The following is a 13159-nucleotide window of genomic DNA, read 5'->3' as shown; positions in this document are numbered from 1 at the left end:
GCCCACTTCGCAATAATGTGTAGGGTATAAGGCAGGTCCCATCTGTGTCGCAGATTGTCCTCTAGCAGATGGACTATGATAATCACGTGTTTGCGACCACCTCCTTTTAGCCTTTTAAGATGGCGATGAGCCATGTTTCTGCTAAGGAGACATGTTCAGCACCAGGCAAACAGTTTCTAGAACATCCTAATCTTTGTCAGCGCAGTTCTAAACTGCCAAAATGCTAGAGGGCTTATTTATATTAGAAGAACAGGAATAAGTTAACACTGATTTTCACCTGCTCTACAGTCGCATCTTCTTTCATTCTTTTCTTCATGAGAATGAAAGATGATTCTCATCTTCTGCAAATGAAGATGAGAATGAAAGAAGATGCAAATGTGGAGCAGGTGAAAGTCAGTGTCCCCTTGAAGGAGAATGTCTGGTTGAATCAGTTATATACCAGGCCACCGTAAAAACACAGCGTAACACACAAGAAACGTGTGTTGGTATAACAGCTGGTACATTCAAAAATAGATACACAATCATATGAGCTCTTTTAGAAATGAGAATAAAAGGAATGTTACGCCGTTAAGCCAATTTATATGGAGCCTGAAAGATGCAGGAGAGAGGTACGATCCAAGCTGGAAAGTGATAAGAAAGGCAAAGCCATACTCTGCAACAAGCAAGCAATGTAATCTTTGCCTGGCTGAGAAGCATATTATAATTTGCAACAACTCTCTTGGCACTCTTAACACCAGAAATGAGCTGATCAGTGCTTGCAGACAGAAGGAAACATTTACTGTGTAATAACACATAATTTGTGTAAACCAGGCTTGACTCTTGGTAGCTGATATGTACAACTGCATTAACTTAGTATGGTTTTAGCACCTGACGAGTGTGGTTTGCTCAGATTTGAAGCTGTGCTTTCGATTTTACTGTAAACAATACGAAACAATATTGCAGTGCAATAAATTTTAGTCGCTTTATAACTTGTCTTGTTTTTATATATATGTATAAATATACTAGCTGGGCCTCCAGGTGTTGACCTGGTATGAAAAATGAAAAACAATGAGAAGTGATGAGAGTTGCCTACCACTTGCTATCAGCCTGGTACAGTGCCAATAGAAAATGGTATTAAAAATCAACTTATAAACAATGACAAGTAAGGAGAGTTTCCTACAGCTTGCTAATAGCCTGGCACATTGCCAATGGAAAATTCTAGTATGCTAGTTAATAAGCGCTAGGCTTCTAATGACGGCATGGCATTGCGTCGACGTTGTCTAGCTACAGTTATTCTAATAATAGCTCTAGCTGGAGGGACACACATACTTTGAAAAATATATATATAGGTACAAAATTAAAATTAATTAATTTTACATTGCTCTATTTTATCATTGAGCAATTTTACGCGAGAGACTGTAAATATTGCCTATATAATATATATACATATATATATATATGCATATCTATGTATATATATATGTATATATATACACTGCTATATTAGCTGAATGGCGGGTAATAAAAAAGTTTTTGGAGGAAAATTTATTTTTTGTCATCATATCCCACATTTATCATATCCCGCCATTTACTATTCCAATTTTTAAATGAAGGTGTTGGCTTATTTCTGGGTGTGCTATAAGTTTATGCTATATTTATATATAGAAATATCAGTGTTTGTTTTTCGTACACCATATGTCCAGTTTAAGTGATTAAAACCTAGCAACAAAAATCTGTATTCCCGAGAATTTGATCTGGGGACCTCCTGTTCACAAGGCGACAAGGTAACCTGTTAAGCTACACAAGATACAATGGATTCATTGAGCAGATAGTCGTTATCTGGGTTAAAACACGCATAGTGGCTCTGTGTTACGCGCGACGCCACTAAAGTTTGCTTTCACAGCTCTTATTAGTAAGCTTAGCATTACTTATACTGTACTAGCTTACTCAAATTAGCCAATGGCAGCTACATTACCTGCCACTGTTTATAGACTGTTTTTAATACCCGTGTAACGTCGGGCATCCGGCTAGTTTATCTACTATATAAATCTCAGTGTTTGTCTGTCATTCGTCTGTCCAGTTATAATGATAGTTTTAAAAATGAAAAATTCATTTTGTACTGGATTTGAGCTCGTAGTTTCTAGGTCTGCAGACTGGTAATGTAACCCAAAACACTACGGTATCCTTGCGTACTATGGCATAATAGGGCACATATTTATACAGCTTGCGAAATTACTATTGACCAGCTTGAAGTTACGGTAACGTCATTGCGTGTAACGTCATTAGATCTAACATCAAGCTGGCTTCACGGTTATTATTATAGTAAAGATTTAGACTAGCTTAAGTTACTAGCTTACCAGGTAAGTTACTCAAATCCATTGGGTAATTATTTTATTGCCCGCGCCACGCTGGTCGTTCATTAGTATGCATACATTTATAACATTTTGGAGAAGTCTGGGCATGTATTTCTCTTCTATTAGTTCAACCGTGCTAAATGAAGCGTGAAGTGTGCATATTTTAACCAATCACCCTTAAAAACTGACAGTTGTAATAAGTAGGTACACAATTATTCCATAGTATGACATGGTGGCTGCGTGGTGTAGTTGTTAGCGCGTTTGTCGGCATATCTGGAGTTTTTCAATTCAATTCCAGTGCGAAATGGTTTTTTCGTTAGCGTTTTTCATCGCTATAACTGAACGTACAACAAACACATACTTCATACTACATATTGGCAATAATTCCATTTCAGACAGGTATGTTTTTCAAATTATGCCGTAAAGAATCATAAAATCAAACAATAAAAAAAAAAGAAAAAAAAGAAAAGGACAGCAGTTAGCCACTAAAATCAAATAAATGATGTGACTCATAGGGTTTAAAATATGTTTCTCTGCTAAGATGAGTAAGCTAATAATGATATTTTCGTTATAATTGTAAGATTGTATTCACTTTGTTCATATTACATAGGTTGAAATGAGTTGAAAACTTGTAGGCTGTCCAGTAAGAAATGAGGACAAAAACCATGAAAGACGTTACACGCTGTTACAATGTAAGGTTTATTAGAATGTCATGTCTTTTTTAATACGTTTACTTTTTTTGCAGATTGCTGAGGAACTGTAGTACAGCAAACAGAGCGAAACTTCATGCCCACCGCAGATATATTTCTCTGGATCAGTGTCTGTGGACATAGCTCATACAATGCTGAGATTATTTAAACGGAGAGTGCTATACTCTGCATGTTTTTCTCTGCCAAAAAGAAGTTGGTTGTTGAGCTATGAACCTGTTCATCATCATTGTTCAAATCATCCAACAAGCTCAGCCCTCTATTCCACTCATAAGACCTTTCTCAAAACTACCCAAAACAGGCGTGATGTGAGTTATTTACCTTAACTATTACTTTTTTGCAAGGTTGGTTTTCTGTGTTTCATTTTAATCCTCTGATATGCTATTATAAGTCTTCATCTCATATACTTTCTTCCAATACACTATGATTTTACTAATACTTGAGCGCCTCTTCAAGATGCCTGAAGTTTGATGTTCTGGCACGCCTCATAACGTGTTCTGTAGAATAACATTTTGCTACTTGGAAGCCCTGGAGCTGGAAAGACAACCATAGCGCAACAAATCGCAGAAGAACTTGATATGAAAGTCTTCGATGTAGATGACCACCTCTTGGAGCCGACTTGGCAGATGTCTGTTGCTGAAAAGGTCTCATAAGTTACAAAATAGCCTTATTGAAACTGAGAAAATAGATATGCAATATTTGATCTCTAGTTTTACATAAATAATGCTTTATGACTTGGGATTTATAGCAATGTAGTGGTATGTTCAAAACCTTATAATTTGTTCATTTTATGTTCAACTCATTCTCATAATGTCAAAGTAAGGAGACATCTTGAAGTTAATTGTTTGCATTTAATTTGTTAACATTGCCATGCTGAGTTTTAACTGTGCACAAGTTTAGACCATCAATGATTCAGAATCTAAACAAACCTTTAAAGTGTATGAGTTACTCTACAAAATTAGCTAGGTTTGACTTTAGCAAATTGATTTTTAGCACTAACTAAATATATTTTAGACGGCTTCAATTGCCCAAATATAGCATTAACTATGAACATCTTTAGAGACCATAAATTGCTCTTTAACATCAACTAGGGCACCTGGGAAAAATACCTGGTCACCTTACCGGACCTAAAAGTAGGAACACCTTTAAAACACATAAATATATTTTAAACATTAGAAGAAACTTGCGACAGTACTTTCTAGCATCTTTCTTAATAAATTTCAGTTAGCAGAAGTTGGTGGAAAGAGGTTTCTGGAGCTCGAAGCGAAAGCATTTATGACATTCAAAACATCAGATTCTATAATTTCTCTGACGGGCTCGCAACCTATGAATGATGATGCAATGTCTCACGCCCGGAAGCTTGGTCAGTTCTACCATTGTTTACCTTTTCAAATGTTAGTCTGAGAAATAGTCAACGGTAGCAGACGAGGTTAAAGTTTATTTTGTAATTATTTAAAAAATAAATATAAATAATCTGCGCCAATATTTTCAACATAATGTGTAACTTGAATAAACCTTCCTGTTAGCGCTTCTACAAAAAAATAAAATTTTATTCAATCTAAACACATCACATCTACTTTTAAAGAGCTTGAAGCATTTTGCATGATGCCATATTCACCTTGTTTCTATTGCTGTTAAGATCTTGAAAGAATGAACATGATGGATAATTTCTCTACAACGTCATGTAACTGTTAAATTCATCACTCTTTGGCTCTTAAAGTAAACTGAACTAATCCTTGCTAAAATTTGTTGTCTTTTCCAACTTCCAACATAACTGTTAAAGTTGTCATCTTTTCCTCTTCAAGCAAGGTAAACTATTTTTTCCTCCATTGTTAGCCTGGAGAAATTTTTAGTCATTTACAACTGCATTCATTCTATATACAAATTATTTGGCAGATCTATTCTCAAGAGATTTGTCATCTGAATCAAAATAAAACGAAGTGGATGTTGCTTCATTCTGACATATTTACTTGGTAGTTTTGGCTGCCGAAAGTCCTTGGGAATATTTTATTTTGTCTTTTATTAATTATTTCATCATTTATACTCATCTTCTGCTGTTTCACTGTTAAAATATTTAGTTTTTGTACCTGGTTTAGGCACCTTGGTCTACCTGGATGTACTTGATGAAGACATACTGGAGAGACTGGCAAGGATGAAAGTTGCACGTATTGTGGGTCAGGAAGAGGGTAAGTTGCACGTATTGTGGGCCAGAAAGAGGGTAAGTTGCACGTATTGTGGGCCAGAAAGAGGGTAAGTTGCACATATTGTGTGCCAGGAAGAGGGTAAGTTACTAGTATTTTGGGCCAGGAAGAGGGTAAGTTACTAGTACTGAGGGCCAGGAAAAGGGTAAGTTACTATGCCATCCACCTTTCACTCAGCTCTACTATTTACTCTTATTTCATGACAACCTGTCATTTGGACACGAAACACAAGAGTTTGGTGAACTTCATACTTTTGTCTGTTATAATATGCATGTTGATATCTGGCGATTTGATATTACATCCAATTTAACTGCTGCAGAGGGCCCAACTTGTGGTTATTCTGTTTTCTCAAAAAAAGGCCACAATCAAGATCAAATAGGGTTGGAATTTTCTGCTTTTATTGATTAGTTTTCTGAAGAACAATGAATTTGGGTGCAATAAAAAGGAGAATCATGTCTGCTATGAATGTTGGAGTTAAATTTAATAGTCGGCAAATATTAATTTGATCAGCATTACAGGTATATATGGGAGTTTTGTTGAATTTATTTAGCTATGAAGATAGGATGGCGATGAGCTGCTCTCTCACCCTGATGCATGCTTTAGTTGTCTCACTTTGGCCTCTGCATAACGGCAATTTTATTTTTATATGGTAGCTCAGTGGTATGAGTTAACAACTTTATGCCCAAATTTCTTGTTGAATATGTTGATAAGGAATATGTTAGAATGGAATGTTAATTACGAAACTAGGATTTGTGCAGGCCAAGACATGCGGACGATTCTCAAATACCGGCAGCAGTTCTATGAGAAACACTATGACATCAGAGTCATCTGCGAGCCGCAAGACTCAGTTGCTTCGATTTCACACAAGGCTTTAGAGGCTTTAAAAAAGTACAAGGAGAACCAGGGTGGGTACCTATGCCTCTCTATGTCACATTTTTTCTTTTTTGTTAGTAGTAGGTTTAAATATGTGTTCTTGTAAATTTGATTTCTATATTTTATTCAAATTAAAAGTTCAGAGGTATTCAGCATCAGTTTTTATGGATGGGATGTTTGTAACAAAAATTTTTATGTAACCAATTATCTGTTCATTGTACCATCATGTGACCATGTATCTATTGTCTGTACCCATCATGTCGCCATGCATCTGTTCACTGTACCATCATGTGACCATGTATCTATTGTCTGTACCCATCATGTGACCATGCATCTGTTCACTGTACCATCATGTGACCATGCATCTGTTCACTGTACCATCATGTGACCATGCATCTGTTCTCTGTACCATCATGTGACCATGCATCTGTTCACTGTACCGTCATGTGACCATGTATCTATTCACTGTACCATCATGTGACCATGCATCTGTTCACTTGACCATCATGTGACCATGCATCTGTTCACTGTACCATCATGTGACCATGCATCTGTTCACTGTACCATCATGTGACCATGCATCTGTTCACTTGACCATCATGTGACCATGCATCTGTTCACTGTACCATCATGTGACCATGCATCTGTTCACTGTACTGTCATGTGACCATGCATCTGTTCACTGTACCATCATGTGACCATGCATCTGTTCACTGTACCATCATGTGACCATGCATCTGTTCACTGTACCGTCATGTGACCATGCATCTGTTCACTGTACCATCATGTGACCATGTATCTGTTCACTGTACCATCATGTGACCATGCATCTGTTCACTGTACCGTCATGTGACCATGCATCTGTTCACTGTACCGTCATGTGACCATGTATCTATTCTCTGTACCATCATGTGACCACATATCTATTCTCTATATACCTCTCATGTGACCACTATTATCTCTTATCTGTACCCATCATAGGATCGTGTACAAACATCTATTCTCAACGCTGCTGCCTCTCTGTGTTGCTGTCGACTAGTCGCTGGGCCGATTAAAATCAAATGATTTAAATCATGATTTAAGTCATCCTAAAATATCATGTTCGATTTATTTTCTTCAGAACTTTCCCATCTCAAAGGCTGACTCCCAAAAAATGGGACTTATAGAGGGTCTACTGTGCATATGAACTGCACAACTTGGTCAAAATTGAAATAAAAACAACTTTTAATAAATTAAAGTGATGCAAAGTTGTTTTGTTATGCTACTAATGTTTTTATGTGGCACTTTTCAACAAAATAAAATAATATTATGTTAGCGGTTATGAAAAAAAGCTGCTCATTGATGTTTTCAAAAAAATCTGAATAAATAAAAAAACCTGGTTTAAATAAAAAAATTCAATTAAAAAAAATCATGATTTTTTCCAACCCCGAGTCTAGTCTTACCCTATGTTCTTATCATCATCATCATCATCAAGTCCTTTGCCTTACTCCCTCTTCACAGGCTGTTCGTTGCTGATTTATCTCAGTGTCGCTACGGTCTACCTTTAGGCCCACCCTTTTTCTGCATGCGCTTAGTGTTCCTCAGGCTAGTCTATAGTTGATAGATTAAACTTTCATTAGTCGACTTATGTCACGGCAGACCACCCAAGTGTCTGTTCACATAAGTTCACTAGTAGGGTACGAATGGCATAAAAACCAAAATAACAGTACTAAACACTGATTGTGTCTAGCACATATCATGGGTGGTCTTATCAAACAGTACCTTTGTTTCTTACTCAATTTAGTTGCTCCTAACTTGTAACTGAACGTTGAACGGCTTTTGGGACTTGGGTTGTGTGAGAGATGGAAATAAATTATGTGCTTGTCTAACCAATTAGAAGAGCTTCACCCTGTGCCTTTATAAATAAGTTTTTAATAGCATTTTACCAAATAAATATTACTTGATTTCGCTGATGACAGCAGCCGACATTTTATTTTGAGTGGATGGCTAGTCTCAGTATTTCCGTGTTAAATTGCTAGTCAGGGAGCAACAAACCACTCACCATAAACACAAGAGTTATGTCATATAGTTCTGTAGAAAAATTATTTTCGTGTTAATTTATTACAATTTCTTTATTTTCTCCATAAGTCTTCATTCATTTTACCAATAGGTAGCACAACTCCAACATTAAACAGTCTGTTGTTGATAATGCCCCCTTTCTTTAGGTCACACATCTACACGCACAGCTGGTTTTTCACAGAGTTTCCTTGATGTTACTCTGCAAGGGCTGGCACCTGATAGAGGTCTCTATGTAAGCAATGATCCGGTTCCTGCTATGAATGAAGGCCAATGGGGGAGGCTTGTAGGGGTTCCCTACACCGACTGCGCTCTCAAGGTACTGGAGCAATGGATACAACCTTCAGATATTCCGCGTCAGGTAGGCATCAGCTTATTACACTAAAGGACACGATATTTACACTCAATCATGTTGTCATGCTGTGGGTAAATGAGCAGACAATTTTTTGTGTGTGTTTCGTGGACTATGCCAATTTATGGTGTTATCTTACTCCTTACCGATTGGTTACTTTGTCAGGAATAGTATAGACTTTACTACTTGTAATATCCTAATATTGAATTGGGATGGTCTTGCAAGGATTATGAGAAGGTTCGGTGTAGGATTGTAGGCTGATGTGTAGGTTTGTAAGTCAGCACATTGTAAGCTTATGGGTAGATACAATGTAGGGTTGTAGTAGGTAAAGTGTAGTTTTATAGTAGTTACCATGTAGGTTTGTAGTAGGTACAGTGTAGGTTTATAGTAGCTACAGTGTAGGTTTATAGTAGTTACAGTGTAGGTTTATAGTAGCTACAGTGTAGGTTTATAGTAGGTACAATGTAGGTTTATAGTAGGTACAGTGTAGGTTTATAGTAGGTACAGTGTAGGTTTATAGTAGGTAAAATGTAGGTTTATAGTAGCTACAGTGTAGGTTTATAGTAGGTACAATGTAAGGCAGTGGGTAGGTACAAAAAATTAATAAATTTCCTGCAGATTAGTTTTATATAACTTACCAGCCATCTCATTTGTAGCCATCAAATTTTGTAATTTTCGCATATCTGGTTGTGTTGAGTTGATTGATATGTTGAAACCGCTTGTCTGTCACAGTTGAAATCTTGCGTTCATACATCTCTTGAGCAGTCATACGCTTGTAGCACGAGAAACAAAAGGCTATTCATTGTGTGATGTCACTCTCTGAGTTTATGGTTCAAGGAAAGTCTAATTCCATCTTTGCTGTAATTTGCTCAACAACCCACAACACTTCTGCTTTACCTCAACTTATATTATAAAATCTTGGTCAAGGTTGCGTATTCGGTTATCATTGCAAGTACAATTCAAATAAACAGATTGAATTGGTAAAAGAGGTAAACTTGTTTGCATCTGAAAAGACTCTTGCCCACTGGATCAGCGAGATTATTTATAGATTTTGTCATGAAGCACCTGCGAGCCATTCGATTGGGTGAGAGGATCTGTGATAACCAGAATTGATAAACCTCTACTAAGCACAAATTTACTCAGGCAGAGTCGAAGGCTGGTCAATACAGTTACAGTATGTGTGTGTCAACTACCCATGGTGTATATGGTGCTGAAAGTTTTGGTAATATAGAATGCAACCTTTTGGCGCAGACATTCTGTCGCAAGAATTTTTGGTGGCACAGGACCTTTTGAGGTCGTTACAAGCTCAGAATAGATCAATCTTCCGGTGTGAATTCATGGCTCAACAGAGTGGAAGAGAAACATTTGTACATAACGGCTACATTTACGTATTTGACAGATGTAGTTAACGAGATACTTCAATCAAATTTTGACGATGTGAGCATAAAAATACATGGAAAGGAAGATGATGAAGTTTATTCCGTTAATCACTTCACCCTAATGATGGTGAAGTGATTGATGGAATAAACCAAAATGGCCACGGATCATCAACTGCATCAATTGAAGCTTCTCATGTTAAGTTTGCAATAAAACTCTGAACCACGAAACCTTTAGAAAATACATCAACAGTTAGTAACCATACCAAACACCTTGGTAAAAGCTCATGGAGTTTTACCACCCATGGATTCTCTAAACAAAACTTAAAACTCGTAAGTGTAACAAGTTTATTTCAGTTTCAATTTCAGTTTATTTTTTTATGTATTTTGAAGAAAAAGGTATCATGTGTGACAATTCATGAATATAATGTGTTTTTTTGGTATTTTCTTGTTATCATCGCGTTGTTTATTTGTTGTGTATCAGCTGTATCAGATGCATGCAGATACTTTGGTGTAAAAATGGCAGAGCTAAAATGTCTAAGCCGAACATTCCTGTGCAAGAAAGTTTGCGCTAGAAAGTTCTGCCCAAAAAAGTCTAAGACTGTCAGTACTAATTTCTGTAGTACAAGTAGTCTAGTGCCATAGTTGGGAAAGAGTAGTGACTACCTATAGCCACCTAGGTTATTATTAGAAGTTGGAAGGATCATTCATATATTTTTCCTGCAACATGCAAATGCAGATTGTCGATTCATGGTAATAAAAGTTTAGGGTTTGTTTGATGATGTTTACTTTAGTTGTACTCTCTACATGTAGCATGTGTTCTACCAAAAGTTTCCACCTTTCTACACATGTGTTTGGTATGTATCACATGCTCCAGCACTCTAATAGATAAAGGCAGCATTTATTTCAGGAGCTAAGGCACATGGTCGGCAAAGCATACAACCATGAAAACTTTGGTCATGAGGATATTGCCCCTGTTGTACCACTGGAAAAGAACCAGTACCTGCTTGAACTGTTCCATGGACCAACTGCTTCCTTCAAAGATATTCCTCTCCAGCTGATGGCCAGAATATATGACTACGCTGTCAAACAGCGAGATGATGGACTCAGGTGAGAGTTCATGACAGAGCATGCTCTGGCTGACATTTATATTTTGAGTGTAATTCTCTGATTTGGCGTTGATATGTATTTCTCTGTCTCACCATATCGACAACAGAAAAAGGAAATTCCTCTTACAGAAATCTATACTAAGACTTGTGTACCACCGATCACGTATTCCAGCTTATCACACTTCCACCAATCACATCACCAAATCTTTGAACATATTGCATTATTACAAGCTTGCTCGTTTTTGCATTTGTGTTACAGGTTTCAAAATACCTCGAAGACTATGCCCAGAATATTTTTATTTATCTTTCCACGCGTATGACGATTATCTTTTTCTTTTGCATGACGCCAACATACTACATCCACCGTCATATGTTTCAGTTTTTGAACTTTTTGTCCCTACAAACTACAATTCACCATCCCGATTCCTCCGCAATACTATTAGATTACCAAGTTTTAAAACACCTTTTACAACTCACTCTATTTACTGATTTCTGTCTTCTCATTTTTTGTTTTGGTAACAAAAAGCATCAATTTGTTGATGATTACTAGTGCCAATAAAAACTTATACATACATACATTTGGCTCTGAGGAAAATGAACAGCCTTTATTTCCATGAAAACGATTTTCACAGATTGTCTATTGTCTAGCATAACTCCAGTGTCTTCTTTCTCTTTCACAACTCATTAGTCATGAGTTGTGATACCATCAGTCATGGTATAAGACAAACTTTCATCCTGTATGACCATATTAGGTAGAATACTATGACTGTATGATGTAATGCTTGCATGTACTACCTTTCAAGTCAGGTCACTTCTTGTGCCAGTACACTGAATATTGTATGTCCTAATCAGTATATTGGTGTACGAAGCTGGCTCCTCGTCATTCATGTGTGTACTTCTATAAATGACCAGTACTCTGGCAGTCTAGTATGCTGGGAGAGATCGTCAGATGTGCAGCAGGAAATTATCAATGAATGGTTTCTTTTCGATTTATTTCTGCTTGCCTTTTCTGTGATAAAGCACACAGAATAATTCTCTGCACAATTATTCTGAAGTGTCTGTATGTGATCAACATGCGCGGCTGTTAGAGTGTTGGTCCAAGCTGAATGCCTTGAGTTCAAATCCCATTTATCGCAATCTTTTATTCTAGCATCTAAACCTGGAGACAGACACAGCTCCATTTGTTAAAGATCATTTCTAGCTTATCATTGACCAGGTTGACAAATTAAATGAGGAACACTAATAATAAGAATGTTTTATTGGGAGTAATCATTCCCTGCTGTAAATTGTTTTGAAAGAGTGTATACCTGTCAATGGGAATATCTTTGAGAATTTTACTATAATAAGAGCCGCATCTGTCTGCCTAAAGCCACAGGTAGATGTTGAGAAAAAAGATTGCATCACACAAGATTCAAACCCAGACATTTGGCATAGCAGTCAGTTATGCTACCATCTGCACCACACTATTTGGCAGTAATTGTGCTGATGGTTATATTACTGATGGCAATCTCTCACAGTGCATCGGCTGCCAGGTACTAGCATAACTAGAAAGAATACTCTTAGTGTCATCTATCATACCTCTGCAGCTTGTGTTGTGAAATGATCCTGCATTGATGTCCGACATGAATAACCATTTTCACATATCATCTGAACACTCTCTAGTTCGGGTGATATGTGAGTCTATTGGTACTATTCCTAATAATTAGTTCATTTCAGATCTCTCATATTGGTGGCGACATCTGGGGATACTGGAGGCGCAGTGCTGGATGCCTTCACCAAACACACAAGTTGGTAGTTACAGTAACTAGTAAAGGGTTTGGTTCTCACAAGTTGCTTGCAGCCTCATGGTGTGAGTTTGCTAATAACGACTGATACTACTCATGCCATATATTCTTTGGTATATATATACCAATTCTAAATGTGTAAATTCTAAATATATATACATACCAGTTGTAATATACCAATTCATACATGTATATAACTACAGCTTACTAAACTGCAATGACGCAGTGCAATTCTAAAGCATCCCAACTATGCTACACCCCTGGTTAACAGTCTATAGAAGTTTCAGACAGTCAGGAATTTTTATGTTTTGATGTTATTTTGGATTTGTCTTCTTTGCATTTTTGATTGCATCATGACATAATGCGAGA

At 37.0% G+C, this 13159-nt stretch overlaps 1 protein-coding gene across 1 annotated transcript in view; it reads left to right on the top strand.

The window, feature by feature from the left end:
- The first annotated feature begins 3082 nt into the window (after positions 1-3082).
- LOC137397290 (threonine synthase-like 1) overlaps positions 3083-13159 on the top strand; it is a 31688-nt gene continuing 21611 nt past the window's right edge. Inside the window, exons 1-8 of the mRNA XM_068083582.1 lie at positions 3083-3348; positions 3544-3684; positions 4265-4403; positions 5137-5226; positions 6000-6146; positions 8319-8530; positions 10808-11007; positions 12723-12793. Coding sequence (XP_067939683.1) covers positions 3175-3348; positions 3544-3684; positions 4265-4403; positions 5137-5226; positions 6000-6146; positions 8319-8530; positions 10808-11007; positions 12723-12793 — 1174 coding nt within the window. The 5' untranslated portion in view covers positions 3083-3174. The remainder of the gene's footprint in view (positions 3349-3543; positions 3685-4264; positions 4404-5136; positions 5227-5999; positions 6147-8318; positions 8531-10807; positions 11008-12722; positions 12794-13159) is intronic.

Source organism: Watersipora subatra, chromosome 1 (assembly GCF_963576615.1).
Source record: "Watersipora subatra chromosome 1, tzWatSuba1.1, whole genome shotgun sequence".
Lineage (NCBI taxonomy): Eukaryota > Metazoa > Bryozoa > Gymnolaemata > Cheilostomatida > Watersiporidae > Watersipora > Watersipora subatra.
Note: the sequence above shows the minus strand (reverse complement) of the source record. Positions and strands in the feature narration are given on the sequence as shown.